Here is a 16,840-nt window from a genome sequence, read left to right as displayed (position 1 = left end):
GGTCACACTTTCCTCAGCCCCAGCAGGACATCAGCTCCAGGACCAGGCGCCCGGAGCAGGGCCACACACTGGGGAAGCTGCCAAAGGCCCACCAGACCAGGCTGCAGTGGCCGCATGAGCCGGGCTGTGAACCCAGCCCCGGAGCAGGGGCACCGGAGTCAAGTCACAGCCTGATGGTGGCTAGAAGCTTCCAGGCGGTTCCCGCCAACCCTCTGCCTCTCTGGGTGTTGGCAGTGTCTCTGGAATATCATGCGGCAGTCCTGCCCCGGGTCCGTCCCGGGCGCTCCTGGCACCCGGCAAAGACTAGGCCGCAGAACCAGAATGTGTGGTTTCTGCCAGAGCGGGTGTGGGCGCCCCACCTGCTGGAGGCCGGGCTGGCCGCGAGTGTGGCAGCGCTTTGTAAGGGTCCTGGGTGTGGGCCCGGCACCCCACCCTGGGCACGCGGTGCCTGCTGTCCTGGGGCCGCACCTCTAGGGGGTGACACTGTCCGGACAGGCTGACAGGAGCCTCTGCCCCCCAGGAGCTGACGTAGACCCGGCTCCCCACCCCCTGCCAAGGCCTACACCCGGGCTCTGCAGAGAGGGCTGCCACAGGCCTAGGTGAGCTGGCCACACTGGGGAGGGGCTCATCCACGGGGCCCTTGGGGAGGACAGAGGGACGGCGATTCAGGAAACAGATGGTGAGTGTGTGCACGGGTGTGTTCAGCTCAGGGAGTGTGTGCGCCAGCAGGACTGGCACCACCCTCTGCCCACGAGAGGGAAGGACCCTCCCCACTCTGTCACTAAGTAACGGGCAGAGTGACGGGCACAGCCCCCTGGGTGCAACCTCACTGGCTGGGGACACCCCTGCAGGGTTTGGGTTGCCTGCAGGTGGTCGTGGGCTGTGAGCTCTGGGGATTGTGAGGACGGCACCCCACCCTGCCCACCTGGCTTCTCGTGTGAACGATCTGCTCCAACCTCACCTGCCGGCTGCTGGTTCTGCAAACACAAAGCTTAGGGCCGGGAGGTGGCACAAGGGTTCTGCAAAAGGACCCTCCTGCCCGCAGTTCCGAGGGTCTGGGTTCAACCCCCGCACTAACATCAGCCAGAGCTGAGCAGGGCATGGTCTCTGTCTTTTTTTGCTTTTGTTTTTTGCCTCTAGGATTATTTCTGGGGGTTGGTACCTGTGCTATGAATCCACTGCTCCTGGAGGCCACTTTTTTCCCATTTTGTTGCCCTTGTTTTTATTATTGTTGCCGTTGCTATTGTTGGACAGGACAGAGAGAAATGGAGAGAGGAAGAGAAGACAGAGAGGGGGAGAGAAAGACAGACACCTGCAGACCTGCTTCACTGCTTGCAAAGCGGACTCCCCTGCAGGTGGGGAGCCGGGGGCTCAAACCAGGATCTTTACGCTGGTCCTTGTGCTTCATGCCACATGCACTTAACCTGCTGCGCTACTGCCCAGCCCCCAGTCTCTCTGTCTTTGTACCTCTCTCTCTCTCTCTCCCCCTCTCTCTCACTAAAATAAATTAAAGGAATGCAGACAGGTAGATCTCACGGGGGCCCGCCCTGCTGCTGTCCCTGGCGTTCCCAGCAGGTGGGGGCTCAGGTGTTGGCGAGAGCACTTGCTGGGCAGAACAGGCTCTTCCCGTCACGGGAGACCTGCGACAGGTCAGCAGGAAATGTCCTGGGGAGTTGCCCCTGGGGCCTGGGTGGTGGCGAGGATGCACTGCAGTGGCCACAGTGTCCCCTGTCCGTCACACGTCCTGGCCTGGGCTTCTGACGTCTGAGCGGCCAGAAGCCACGAGGACAAGCAGCCCATTGCCCCTCCTCTGGCAAGGGAGGCCGAGCCGGCCACCTTCAGGAAGACAAGCACAGTCTGGTCTCTATTTAAGATCCATTTTATTTATGTCTCACTGGGTAGAGTTTTGCACAAGAGCGAGAGAAGGTGGAAGGTTGCTTGGGGAGGGGCCTGCCTGGGGCTGGGAGAGCAGATCTGAGCGTTGCCTCAGTGTGACAGCGGCATGTCCTCCCTCCCTGTCTCTCAATCAAAGCTTTAAAAATCTGTGTATCTCGGGGGGAGGAAGAGAGAGAGAGAGAGAGAGGAGGGGAGAGAAAAAGAGGGAGGAAGAGAGAGAAGAAGGGGGAGAAAAAGAGAAAATGGGAGAGAGAAGGAGAGAAAGGGAGAGAGAGAAGGAGAGAGGGAGAGAAAAGGGGAGAGAAAGAGGGAGAGAAAAGGGGAGAGAGAGAGGGAGAGAAAGCTCGAGTGAGACGCCCCCCCACACACACTCACACTCACAGTGCAGGGACAGAAGGTGGATCCTCAGGCTGTCAAGGCCCAGCTCTGCCACCCACCCAGCCGCCTCCTCCCTGGGGGACACCATGCTCTGGTATAAATCACCATTAGAAGCAAGACTGAGAATGAAGCTGACGGGAGCCCGGGACTGTCCACCTCCTGACCCTCCTCCCCGGCTGTCCAGGGAGGGTGCATGCCGTCCCTCTGAAGAGTGAGGAGAGTTGCGGAACCTTCTGGGGACATGGTCACTAAGTCCCCCACCAGGTGCCCTGCCCCTGCTGTCCACTGCCCTCTAGGGCGAGGGGGACAGGGACCCTGCTGGTGGCCAGTCCCCAGGCCTGGGACCAGTGGGTGCAGGCAGGGTTCCTTGGATCCCAGTGTTCATGGCTGAGATCAGACCAATCAGTGATGGTCCTTTCCTTGGACACTGAGGCCACTCTGAGCCCCAGGGGACAGCAGGGGACAGTGTGGGTGTTCCTGGGGACAGCAATCTGGCCCTGAACCCCCGCCCTGCCTGGGATCCCCCAGCTCCCTGGGGGGGGGGCAGGAGTTCTCAGGACATGAACAGAGCTCCGTGGGGGCCTGGGGAAGCCAGGCATGTCTGAGTGTCCTGCGGAGGGACAGAGGGACTCAGAGCCCATTCCCCGCCTGCCTGAACCCCAGCACCTGCCATAAAACCTCAGACTTTTGCCCTCGGGCCTGGGAGCCACTTGCTCCTCTGGAAGTGGCCAATGACCGTCCGTCCGTCCGTCTGTCCACCCGGACTTTGAGACCCAGGTCCCTGCCCAGGCCCAACGGGACCGGAGGCTGCAAGTGGCGGCTCTTGCCCACTCAGCCGTTACAGCACCCCGCCGCTTCTGGGGGGTGGGACAGTGGGTGCAGGACGTGCCTGCCTGTGGGTGACACCGGGTGGCCTTTCTGAACTCCCAGAATCCCGCCGGCCCCTGACAGAGCCCTCCCCCGCACAGCCATGGACAGTGGCCTGAGGAACGTGCTGGTGGTGTCCTGCGGCTTCCTACTGCTCTTCACAGCCTATGGGGGGCTGCAGAGTCTTCAGGTGAGCGTGGGGCCCTGCCCTGCTCCCCCAGAGTCCCCCAGAGGCTGCAGTTCTGCTCACCTGCACCCAGGCAGTGTGGGGCCATCTCATCACGGTGGGGGGGGGCACGCCCTGTGGGGACAGCCTGGGGGAACGTTCTCCCCACATTCCAGTGTGGACCAGTGGCCTGTGGTTGGGCTTTCCTGCCTCACCAGGGCGGGTTTCCAAGACTGGCAGCACTGCACCCCAGTGTCTGTAAGCAGACTAGGAGGTGCCTGCTGCCCTGGAACCCCCCTCAGTCCCAGCGGTCGCTGCCCACAGTCTCCACCACAGTCCGTCTGTTCACCGAGTGGCGAGGGAGGGCGGGCGGTCAAAAGTCAGTAGGAAGTGGGGTCAGGGCCACACCCCTGGGTGCCTGATGGGGGAGTGTCCCTGCAGTCTGAGGACTGGCCACCTGCTGCAGACACAGCAGGCCGAGGCCCAGAGCTCCCAGGGTTGCAGACCCCACGTGCAGGAGACATGCCTGCCCCCCGTGGGGACGCCCCTGTGGCTGGCAGGGAGCCCTCAGCAGCCTGGCACTCTGAAGGCCTGGTTCTTCTCAGTGGCCTGTTTCCAAGGGGCTCAGAGCGTGGTGTCAGGGCCAAGGCAGGAAAGGGCGGGGCCCCTAGGGACCAGGTCTGAGGGTACAGGTGTTCCCAGAACTCTATGTGGCCCTGGGGCTGTGATGTGTGGGCTTGTGGGCAGCCCAAGGGAAGTGGGGCCCTGCTGTCACCCCCACAAACAGCCCCCCACACGCTCAGGAGTGACAGCAGCTCAGCCCCAGGAACAGTTGACAGGAGTGACAGTGGCTCAGCCCCAGGAGCAGCTGACAGGAACGGGGAGCAGGGAGGGCGGCAGCATCCTGTCCCCTGGCTTTGGCTGAGGCCCGAGACCTGGGCGAGCTGCTGGGGACACAGCGGGTCTCTATGGCCCTGAGGAGAAGGAGTCCCATTCAGAAAACTCTCACATGGCCTTGGGGACACACGGCAGGGCTACCACAGCTGAGTGCGTGCGTCCATGGCCTTGGGGACACATGGCAGGGCCACCACAGCTGACTGCGTGCATCCAGGCTAGGATGGCTGCCATGTTCCCCTCTTCCTCAGAAGGACAGGGGACAGTCTTGGACCCGAGGCCACCAGTACCCCTGCCTGCCCCCCCCCACGAGCTCCCCTGGGTCAGCTACACTCACTGCCCTCGGGGGGCACAAGAGGCCCAGGCCCCCGAGTCCCACCCCAGAGGGTGACAAGAGGTCTCCGCTGGCACATGATATGCCACCAGCACTGTGGATTCCAGTCCCCAGTGTCACCCAGAAGCCTCCTGCTGTGGGTGCTGAGGGGGTCACAGGATACCTGAGGTCCCTGCAACCCCCTCCCCATGGACAGACACTAGGCCCAGGAGGTAACACCTGGGGTGGGGTGAGGTTCTGTGTCCCCACAGAGCAGCCTGAACAGCTAGGAGGGGATGGGGTGACACCTGGGGACTGGGGGGTGACACCCCAGGGCTGTGTCCCCACAGAGTAGCCTGAACAGCGAGGAGGGGCTGGGCGTGGCGGCGCTGAGCACGCTGTACGCTGGGGTGCTGCTGTCATCCATGCTGCTGCCGCCCCTGCTCATCCGCCGGCTGGGCTGCAAGTGGACCATCGTGGTGTCCATGTGCTGCTATGTCGCCTTCTCACTGGGCAACTTCTACGCCAGCTGGTAAGGGGCTGCCCCTGACTCCCCAGGGCTCAGCCTGGCTCCTGCCCCACAGCTGCTCGCAGGCTTGGAGTTCTGGAAGCTTCTGCTGGCAGCTCGGGGTCTGGACCTGGGTCTGAACTCGGGGCCTGAACTCAGGGCTCTCCTCAGGCAGCACCACCCGGGGAACTCCCCAAGCAGATGGCAGCTCTGTGTTCCAGGGCGGGGGGGGGGGAGAACAGGAGACAGAGAAAGAGAGAGGGGGAAGAGTTGGAGAGGGAGAGGGAGAGAGGGAAGGGGAGGGGGAAGAGGAGGGAGAGGGGGAAAGAGAGGGAGAGACAGTGGGAAGGGGTAGGGAAGGGGAGGGAGAGAGAATGAGAGATAAAGAGAGTTGGAGAGGGAGAAGAGGGGGAAAGGGGAAAGGGGAGAAGGGAGGGGGAGAGGTGGGAGAGGGGTGGGGGAAGGAGGGAAGGAGGGAGGGAGAGAGGGAGAGAGGAGAGGGAGGGAGGGAGAAGGAGGCAGCGCACAGGCTCCAGCCCGGTCTGTGGTGCTCCCTGGTGCTGGGCGGGCGGCTCCCTGGCCCCAAGCTCAGCTGTGATGCCACCAGGCTGTGGGCAGCCATCCTCCTGGGCAGCTGGAGAAACATCCAGAACCCTGAAGTGGGCCCTACAGCCCCAGGCCGGTCACCTTGGTGGCTCAGAACAGAATCCAGCATGGCGGACCACTGGCCTGGTCCCTGATGGGGACACGGACCCCCAGGATGGGGACAGTGACCCAGAGGACTGAGACACCCCCGTGCCTGTCCCCACAGGTACACGCTGATCCCCACGTCGGTGGTGCTGGGCGTGGGCGCGGCCCCGCTGTGGTCGGCGCAGAGCACGTACCTGACGGAGCTGGGCAGCCGGCGGGCCGGGAAGGCGGGCGGGGACGCCGTGGCCAGATACTTCGGCATCTTCTTCCTCATCTTCCAGTCGTCCGGCGTCTGGGGCAACCTCATCTCCTCGCTGGTGTTCGGCCAGAAGCCCGTCCAAGGCAGGGAGGGGCCAGGCAGCAAGCCCCCTCACCTCGCTGCCAGGCGGTCCCCTCCCCTCCCCTCTCAGCCTCAGCCCCTCCTGGGGGCTCACCTGCCCCTCACCTCCTCTACCCCAGGGGGGTCCCCTCCCCTCTCAGCCTCAGCCCCTCCTGGGGGCTCACCTGCCCCTCACCTCCTCTTCCCCAGGGGGGTCCCCTCCCCTCCCCTCTCACCTCCTCTGCCCCAGGGGGGTCGCTTCCCTCTCACCCTCAGCCCCTCCTGGGGGCTCACCTGCCCCTCACCTCCTCTACCCCAGGGGGGTCCCCTCCTCTCTCAGCCTCAGCCCCTCCTGGGGGCTCACCTGCCCCTCACCTCCTCTTCCCCAGGGGGTCCCCTCCCCTCCCCTCTCACCCTCAGCCCCTCCTGGGGGCTCACCTGTCCCCTCACCTCCTCTACCCCAGGGGGGGTCCCCTCCCCTCCCCTCTCAGCCTCTGCCCCTCCTGGGGGCTCACATCCCCTCTCACCTCCTCTACCCCAGGGGGGTCCCCTCACCTCCCATCTCACCCTCTGCCCCTCTTGGGGGCTCCTCTCACCTTCACACTCAACTCCTGTGACCCCCACAGGGCATTCCCCCCACATCAACACTCACCTCCCTTCTAACTTCCTCTGTCCCTCCAGGGGTCTCCTCACCTCCTCACTCACCTCACCCAGCTCTCCCAGCCTCACACCCCTGTCACTCCCTGCCCTCCAAGCCCTCACACCTATGCTCACCTTCCCTACCCTCCAAGCCCTCACACCCCCTGCCACCCTCTGACCTCCCAACCCTCACACCCCCTGCTCACCCCCTGCCCTACCAACCCTCACACCCCCTGCTCACCCCCTGCCCACCCCCTGCCCACCCCCTGCCCTCCTGGCCCTCACACCCCTGCTCCCCCAGAGACCCACCCGGAGCAGCAGCTGCAGTCCTGCGGGGCTAGAGACTGCCCCATGGCCTCGGTGGCCACCAACAGCACCCAGCGGCCCTCCCAGGAGCTTGTCTACACCCTGTTGGGCATCTACACGGGTGCGTGAGGGCACCGTCCTCAGTGTCCCCACAGCCGCCCACAGAGCAAGCTGTCACACAGCCCAGCTCCAACCCAGGCAGCCATTCATTCCTTCACTCGTTTGCTCACTCATTCATTCACTCATTCACTTACTCATTAATTCACTCATTCACTTACTCATTAATTCACTCATTCACTCACTCATTCACTCATTCACTCATTCACTCACTCATTCATTCACTCATTCATTCATTCACTCATTCATTCATTCATTCATTCATTCACTCACTCATTCACTTACTCATTCACTTACTCATTCACTCACTCATTCACTCATTCACTCACTCATTCACTTACTCATTCACTCACTCATTCACTCACTCATTAATTCACTGATTCACTCACTCATTTGTTCACTCACTCATTCATTCACTCACTCATTCACTCATTCATTCACTCACTCATTCATTCAATCATTCACTCATTTACTCACTCATTCATTCAATCATTCACTCACTCATGCATTCACTCATTCATTCATTCACTCACTCATTCATTCATTCATATATTCATTCACTCATTCATTCAGTCAGTCATATATTCACTCACTTATTCACTCGTATATTCATTCATTCATTCATATATTCACTCATTCACTAATTCACTCAAATATTCTTTCACTCATTCACTCATTCATTCATCCATTTACTCACTCATTCATTCGTTCATTCATGTACACAGCCTGGGCCTCACACATCACTCCCCCAGTGCCCCTCCATTTAGTACCTCATGGGGGGTGGGGGCTGTGCGAGGGCCTGGGGGACACTGGTGGTCTGTGGGGGCAGGGCGGTGAGGGACAGGTGGGCTCTGTGGGGACATTGAGGTTTTCTGGGGCTCTGGGGGTCCATGGGGCAGTGGGCTCTGCGTCGGGGGCCCAGCCTGTGCTGCCATCTGCAGGCAGTGGGGTCCTGGCGGTGCTCCTGGTGGCAGTGCTCCTGCAGCCCTGGAGGACTCTCAGCAGCGCCCGGCCCAGGGCGAATGTGACACCCTGCTGTCCACCTTCCGGCTGCTGCGTGACCGGCGTTTGTGTCTGCTGCTGCTGCTGCCTCTGTACAGTGGCTTCCAGCAGGCCTTCCTGGCCGGAGACTTCACCAAGGTGGGCTGGGGTGGGGACTGGGGACGGGAGGATGGGGGATGGGGCCAGGGGATAGGGGGCCAGGGGATGGGGGACGGGGGACTGGGGACAGGAGGATGGGGCCAGGGGAGAGGGGGCCAGGGGATGGGGGACGGGGGACTGGGGACGGGAGGATGGGGGATGGGGGCTAGGGGAAAGGGGGACTGGGGATGGGAGGATGGAGGATGGGGGCCAGGGGGTGGGGGATGGGGGACGGGGGACTGGGGAAGGGAGGATGGGGGGTGGGGGCCAGGGGAGAGGGGACGGGGATGGGGGGTGGGGGGTGGGGGCAGGGGGTGGAGGGGATGGGGCAGGGTGGGAGGACAGGGTTCTGTGCCTGGTGATGAATGTGCTCACCCAGGTGTGCCCAGCCCGGCCCCCCATCTCTGTCTCTCAGCTGATGTGTCGACTGGGGGGCAGAGCAAGGAGGCATGGGGCCTCTGTCTCTCCGCCCCTCTGTCCAGCCGCTCCCTGTCCGTCCTCACCCCTGGCAGACCCCCGACCCAGAGCTCAGGTGGGGAGGTCACTGTCCCCTGTGTCCGCAGTCCTATGTCACCTGCGCCCTGGGCATCCAGTTCGTGGGCTACGTGATGATCTGCTTTGCCGCCACGGACTCCCTGTGCTCCCTGCTCTACGGCTGGCTGGTCCACTACACCGGCAGGGTGGCGCTCTACGCGCTGGGTAGGTGCTCACACGGTCTGGCCGCCTCCCGTCTCTGCCTCCTCCTCCCTGCCTGCCTCCTCCCTCCTTTCTTTTCCCCCTTTTATCTCTGTCTTCCTCCTCTCTTCTGTGTCCTGTGCTGTCCCATGGTGTCCTGTGGTGTCCTGTGTGTACCATATATCCCATGGTGTCCTGTGTGTCCTGTGCTGTCCCATAGTGTCCCATATGCTGTCCCGTGTGTCCTGTGGTTTCCCGTGCTGTCCCGTGTGTCCTATGTTGTCCCGTGTGTCCTGTGGTGTCCTGTGTGTCCCATGTGTCCTGTGGTGTCCCGTGTGTCCTATGTTGTCCTGTGTGTCATGTGTGTCCTATGTTGTCCTGTGGTATCCCATGTGTCCTATGTTGTCCTGTGGTGTCCCGTGTGTCCTGTGTTATCCTGTGGTGTCCTGTGTGTCCCGTGTGTCCTGTGGTGTCCCGTGTGTCCTGTGTTGTCCTGTGGTGTCCTGTGGTGTCCCGTGTGTCCTGTGTTGTCCTGTGGTGTCCTGTGTGTCCCATGTGTCCTGTGCTGTCCCATGTGTCCTGTGTTGTCCTGTGTTGTCCTGTGTGTTCCGTGTGTCCTGTGGTGTCCCTTGTGTCCTATGTTGTCCTGTGTGCCCCATGTGTCCTGTGGTGTCCTGTGGTGTCCTGTGGTATCCCGTGTGTCCTATGTTGTCCTGTGGTGTCCTATGGTGTCCCGTGTGTCCTATGTTGTCCTGTGGTGTCCTGTGTGTCCTGTGTGTCCTATGTTGTCCTGTGGTGTCCCGTGTGTCCTGTGTTGTCCTGTGTGTTCTGTGGTGTCCTGTGTGTCCCATGTGTCCTGTGGTGTCCTGTGTGTCCCGTGCTGTCCCGTGGTGTCCTGTGTGTCCTATGTTGTCCTGTGGTGTACTGTGGTGTCCCGTGTGTCCTGTGGTGTCTTGTGGTGTCCTGTGTGTCCCATGTGTCCTGTGGTGTCCTGTATGTCCCGTGCTGTCCCGTGTGTCCTATGTTGTCCTGTGGTGTCCTGTGGTGTCCTGTGGTGTCCCATGCTGTCCCGTGGTGTCCCATGTGTCCCATGTGTCCTGTGGTGTCCTGTGTGTCCCGTGGTGTCCCGTGGTGTCCCGTGTGTCCTATGTTGTCCTGTGGTGTCCTGTGGTGTCCCGTGCTGTCCCGTGTGTCCTATGTTGTCCTGTGGTGTCCTGTGTGTCCCGTGTGTCCCGTGGTGTCCCGTGGTGTCCTGTGGTGTCCTGGTGTCCATGGTATCTGCATGGCCGCAGCCCCTCCTGTCCTCAGGCACGGTGACCCAGCTGTCCTGCATGGTGGCCCTCCTCCTGTGGCAGCCCCACCCCCACCAGCTGCCCGTCTTCTTCATCTTCTCTGGGCTCTGGGGCCTGGCGGACGCCGTGTGGCAGACACAGAACAGCGGTGAGCGGGAGGTTGCGGAGGAGACTGGGAGAGCAGGGTGGGCAGCGTGAAGAGAGCTGGACATGGGCAGGGTCTGGGTTCGAGTCCTGGGGAGCTCCCGGTGTGCAGACCCCCAGAGCTGGGCTGGCACACAGAGCTCAGAGCAGACAGACAGAGGGACAGATGGTGGGGGAGGCGAGCGGCTGTGTGACGGCCACTGTAGGGGACCCCGGCTGAGGGGAGGGGCATGACCTGCTGACCCCTGACACCCTGCCTGGGGTCCTCACCAGGTGGTTACAGCCGGGCTCCCCCGCAGTGAGGGACAGGGCAGTGCCGGAGGCTGGGCTGTTCTAACAGAACCCCCAGAGCCGGCTGTACCCCAGAACACTCTCCCACAGGCCTGAGGTGGAAGCCCCAGATGTGGACAGGCCTGAGAGAGAGAGAGATCTCTGGGAGTGGGGACTCTCTCTCCTCACCCTCACGTGGCCAGCCCCTGTGTGCCTGTGTATGCTGTGATTTCTTACTTCTTTCTGGTCATTGCCAGGCCACCGTCTTCAGATAGAGGCAGAGAGACAGACAGACAGGGAGACAGAGGAGAGGACAGACAGCCCAGGGCTGACACCTCCCCAGTGAGGCACATGGCCAACATCTCTCTCTCTCTCATCAGTCATTTGGGGGCTGGGAGACGGCTCACCAGACAGGTGCCTTGCTGTGTGGGTAGCCACGCTGGAGCCCCCCCCTCAAGCTCCATTGCTGTCTCTCTGTCTCTGTCTTTCTGTCTCTCCATCTCTCCATCTCAGTGGAAGGCAGTGAGCGCTGAATCTGCAATTTGGTGTGTGTGTATGAGAGAGACAGAGACACACAGAGAGATCAGGCTTACAGCCTCAAGTCCACAGGACTGTGCCCCGCTGCCCTGACACCCACCCCACTTCCTATGAGAACCCCAGTTACAGGGTCAGGCCCCCCCACCCCCCGCCCATGAACTTCGCAGATCCCAGCAGCAAACAGGCGAGGCTGTGATGAGGTGCTGGGGGCTCAGACTTGTACTGTGAGACTTGGGGCGGGGGTGGGGCTCACGGCTGAGCCCTGAACACACTCAGGTTCACCTCTGAACAATTCACTCATTTATGGGGGGCCTGCTCATCTCTGGTAGATGGTGGTGCTGGGGACTGGACCCAGAACCTCACAGAACCTCAGCCAGGAGAGTCTTTTGCAGATCCATTCGGCTGTCTCCCAAGCCGTATTGGTATTGGTATTGGTATTGATATTAGTGCTAGTGCTAGTGGTAGTATCTTTTTAAGTGTAATTTCTTTTTTTAAAAAAGATTTGATTGATTTATTAATGAGAAAGATAGGAGAGAGAGAGAAAGATCCAGACATCACTCTGGCACATGTGCTGCCGGGGATTGAACTTAGGACCTCCTGCTTGAGAGCCCAAAGCTTTATCACTGTGCCACCTCCTGGACCACCGTATTTTATTTTTTTCATATACACGATGTTCTTTAAATATTTATTCCTTTTTGTTGCCCTTGTTTTATTGTTGTAGTTATTATTGCTGTTGTTGTTGGATAGGACAGAGAGACATGGAGAGAGGAGGGGAAGACAGAGAGGGGGAGAGAAAGACAGACACCTGCAGACCTGCTTCACCGCCTGGGAAGCGACTCCCCTGCAGGTGGGGAGCCGGAGGTTGGAACTGGAATTCTTCCGCTGCTCCTTGAGCTTTGTGCCACATGCACTTAACCCACTGTGCTACCGCCTGACTCCCTAGTGGTAGTATTTTTACAGAGCCCTGCTCAGAACTGGCTAGTGGAGGTGCTGGGGATTGAACCTAGGGCCTCAGAGCGTGGGCACGACAGTCAGGTGCAGCACTGCTGAGCTGTGTGCCCAGCCCTAGTCTCTCCCTCCAAACCTTCAGCTACAAGGCACCTCCTGGCCCTCTGCCCAGGTGTGGCAGCCACCACATACACACACACTCACACTCACACACACTCACACACACACTCACACACACTCACACACACACACATTCAAACACACTCACAGACACACACACTCACACACACACACTCACACTCACACACTCAACACACTCACACACACACTCACACACACTCACACACACACACTCACACACACTCACTCACACACACACTCAACACACACACACTCACTCACACACACTCACACACAGGACACACTCAACATACTCACACACACTCACTCACACACAATCACACACACACACACACTCAACATACTCACACACACTCACTCACACATACACACACTCAACACACACACACTCACACACACTCACACATTCACACAAACTCACACACACTCTCACACACACACTCACACTCACTCACACATTCACACACTTACACACACTCACACACACACTCACACACACACTCACTCACACATTCACACACACACACTCACACCCACACACTCACACATACACTCACACAACACTCACACACTCACACACACTCACACACACTAACACATTCACACACACTAACACACTCACACACACTCACTCAGACAATCTCACTCACACTCACACACACACTCACACACACACTCACACACACTCACACATACACTCACACATACACTCACACATACACTCACACATACACTCACACGCTCACACACACTCACTCACACACTCACACACACTCACACACACACTCACACATATTCACACACACACCCACTCACACACACTCACACACACACTCTCACACATTCACACATATTCACACACACATACACTCACACGCTCACACACACTCACTCACACTCACTCACACACTCACACATACACTCACACGCTCACACACACTCACTCACACACTCACACACACACTCACACATATTCACACACACACCCACTCACACACACACTCTCACACATTCACACACACTCACACACACATTCACACACTCACACTCACACACACACACACACTCACACACACTCACACTCACACACATACACACACACACTCACACAATTCACACACACCTACTCACACACACACACTCACACACACTCACACATACACACACTCACACACAAACACTCACACACACACTCACACAATTCACACACACCTACTCACACACACTCACACACACTCACTCACACACACACACTCACACACACACCAGGGCCCACAGGACACACCCCCTCACACTTGCCGGGCGGGATAGGCCTGGGGTTGCATCACAGTCACAGGCTCACCTGCCAGAGGACGCAGGTTCGATCCCCACCACGGATGATGCCAGGTTCTGCTGCTGCCTCTCTGAGGAGGTAAACAATTGTCTCATTTATTTATTTATCTTTAAAGATTTTATTGATGAGAAAGACAGGAGGAGAGAGAAAGAGCCAGACATCACTCTGACACGTGTGCTGCCGGGGATCAGACTTGCGACCCCACGCTTGAGAGTCCAGTGCTTCACCACTGCGCCACCTCCTGGACCACTTGGCTTATTGTTACCAGATCCCTGCTCAGCTCTGGCTGGTGGTTGAACCCGGGACCTCTGGGGCTGAGGTGTGAGCCACTTTTGCATAAAAAGAGGAACCCCCCCCCCCAAGTTAACTGGTTTTAAAAAAGAACAAACCTGCTTCCACGCTGTGCTTTGCTGCTTCCCCACCTCGACCTCGCTCCCTCTCCTTTCTGCTGCTCTCCCCACTCTCGCTCCCTCGCTCGTCTCTCCCTCTCTTCTTCCCTCTCTCTCCTTCGCTTTCCCTCCCTTTCTTCCCTCTTTGCCTCTCTGCTTTTCTCTCTCCCCTTCCTTCCTTCCTTCCTTCCTTCCTTCCCTCCTTCCTTTTCCTTCCTTCCTTCCTTTTCCTTCCTTCCTTCCTTCCTTCCTTCCTTTTCCTTCCTTCCTTCCTTCCTTCCTTCCTTCCTTCCTTCCTTTTCCTTCCTTCCTTCCTTTTCCTTCCTTCCTTCCTTCCTTCCTTCCTTCCTTCCTTCCTTCCTTCCTGTCTTCTCCTCCCATCCTCTTTCTCCCTCTTGCACTCTCTCTCCCTCTCTCTCTTTCTCTCTCTCTCTCAGCTCTCCTCCCCAACTCAAGCTTTCTTCAATGTGGTGGGGGCCAGGGACCAGCCTGGGTTGTCACGTGGCAAAGCAGGACATTACCCAGGTGCGCTGCCCACCAGCCTACCTGTCCCACTCTGGAAGCCAGCGGATGACTGGGCCTCGGCTCTGCCTCCTCAACCTTGTTTCTGACCAGCGCTCACTCAGCTCTGGCTGTGGCGGGGTGGTGGGATCGAACCTGGGACTCTTCACACACACACACACATCCTGTGCTCTGCTGCTGAATTATCTCCCTCCCTGTTTTTATTTTTAAAGTGCTTTTTAAAAAATCTTTTATTTATTGGATAAAGACAGCCAGAAGTTGAGAGGGTGGGAAGATAGAGAGGGAGAGAAAAGGAGAGACCCCTGCAGCCCTGCTTCACCACTTGCTAAGCTTTCCCTCTGCAGGTGGGGACCGGGGACTCAAACCCGGGTCCTTGAGCGCTGGAACGTGCGCTCAACCAGGTGCGCCGCCACTCGGCCCCTTAAAGTGCTTTTTAAGTCTATTTATTCTGGGTAGAGACAGAGAAAATTAAGAGAGGAATGGGAGAGAGAGAGGGAGAGAGAGACAGACCTGCAGCCCTGCTTCACCACTCATGAAGCTTCCCCCCTGCAGGTGGGGACCGGGGACTTGAACCCGGATCCTTGTACACTGTGATGTCTGCGCTCAACCAGGTGCGCCACCACCTGGCCCCTGCTTCCCCGGCCATTTCTTTTTTCAAGCAAAGACTCAAGACAGAACTCCCTCTGTTCATATTGAGTCAGGCGTCTCCAACTCTTAATTCATCCCAGAAAGGAGCTTGGTTTGAACGCCATTTATGTATTTCTTTTTTAATATTTATTAATTCCCTTTTGCTGTCCTTGTTGTTTTATTGTTGTAGTTATTGTTGTTGTTATTGATGTTATTGTTGGATAGGACAGAGAGAAATGGAGAGAGGAGGGGAAGACAGAGAGGGGGAGAGAAAGACAGACACCTGCAGACCTGCTTCACCGCTCGAGAAGCTTCCCCCCTGCAGGCGGGGAGCCGGGGCTCGAACTCTGGCCCTTGTGAGTGGTGCTGTGTGTGTTCATCCAGCCTGCGCTACTGCCCGGCCCTGTGTTTAGAGCCTCTGGAGTGACAGTGAGGCCGTGAGGGCATCCAGGCTCTTCCCTGGGTGGGGGCTTCCTGACCACACACTGCCGGGCTCTGGCTGTGGGCGGCACCGGGCCTTGAACCCCGGTCCTCCTCCCACAAGCCCGGGTCCTACTTGGGGCCAGGGAGGCCTCGTATGGACGCCGTGTCTTCCGTCCGGTGGCCGGGGGCATGCGGGGCTGGGCCTGCAGAGAACCGCGGTGGGGCGGGGTCCCCGGCCGCGCTGACCCCCGCCCCCTGCAGCCCTGTTCGGCGTGCTGTTTGAGGAGGACAAGGCGGCCGCCTTCGCCAACTACCGTCTGTGGGAGGCGCTGGGCTTCGTGGTGGCGTTCGGCTACAGCACGGCGCTGTGCGTGCACGTCAAGCTCTACATCCTGCTGGCCGTGCTCACCGTGGCCGTGGCGGCCTACGGCACCGTGGAGTTCATGGAGGCCAGGCGCTCCCAGCCCCGCCGGGACCCTGGGAAGGGACAGTCCCCGGGAAGGGCAGACCCAGACGCACATGTGAGCACCCTCGTGCCTGCCGCCCCCTGCCGCTCCGGGACAGGACGCTGAGCAGCGTGTGGCCACGGACCCACAGCCCCCAGACTGCAGCCGTGGGAGCTGGATTTGGGGCCTGGGCAACCTGGCCAGCCTTGAGGACCTGGGTGCCAGCCGGCATCCCCACCCCCAAACAGCGCCGGGGGTAGCTCCATGGATGGTGGCGTGCTGTCTTTTCTCTAAAAATAATAATAATCATAATAATAAAAGAATGGAAAGCCGCTTGGCTGTCATCGTCACCATGCTCAAGGGCTTGGCTCTTTCCCTGTGTCACTTAAGAAAACACAGTGACACTGGGCTTGGGTGCACTTGCCCTGTGCTGAGGGTCCAGCATGGGATCACTGGTCCAGGCATGGCTGGGGACTTCAAGGTGGGCTGGAGACTGGGGACAGAGGATAGGGGGACAGGGGGACATGAGGATGGGGACAGGGAAGTAGGGGAAGAAGGGAAAGGGGACAGGGAAGAGGACAGGGACAGGAGATGGGGACGGGGGACATGGACAGAGGACAGGTGGGCTGGGCACAGGGGGTCAGGGGAACAGGGGATGGGGATGGGATAGAGGACAGGCGAGTGGGAACAGGATGGGACATGAGGCAGTGCACAGGGAGATGGGGCAGGGAGACAGGGATGGGGGTAATGGGGGCAGGGGACAGGATGTTGGGGGGACAGGAGTCTGGGGCCCCTCTACAGTGGCTTCCAGCAGGCCTGGTCCAGAACTTCACCAAGATGGGCGGAATAGAGGGACCGGG

General features: G+C 59.4%; 1 protein-coding gene across 1 annotated transcript; it reads left to right on the top strand.

Annotated features, from left to right (window-relative positions):
- The first annotated feature begins 352 nt into the window (after positions 1–352).
- On the top strand, positions 353–16,106 carry UNC93A (unc-93 homolog A). The gene is given in 10 exon segments (XM_016187488.2): positions 353–599; positions 3,243–3,331; positions 4,865–5,046; positions 5,834–6,054; positions 6,972–7,097; positions 8,035–8,093; positions 8,096–8,233; positions 8,797–8,932; positions 10,217–10,348; positions 15,796–16,106. Coding segments are annotated over 9 exon segments (1,392 nt in total). The 5' UTR covers positions 353–599; positions 3,243–3,244.
- The last annotated feature ends 734 nt before the right edge of the window (positions 16,107–16,840 follow it).

The sequence above is a fragment of the Erinaceus europaeus genome, chromosome 13, assembly GCF_950295315.1.
Source record: "Erinaceus europaeus chromosome 13, mEriEur2.1, whole genome shotgun sequence".
NCBI lineage: Eukaryota > Metazoa > Chordata > Mammalia > Eulipotyphla > Erinaceidae > Erinaceus > Erinaceus europaeus.
This window is presented reverse-complemented; position numbering and strand designations above follow the sequence as displayed.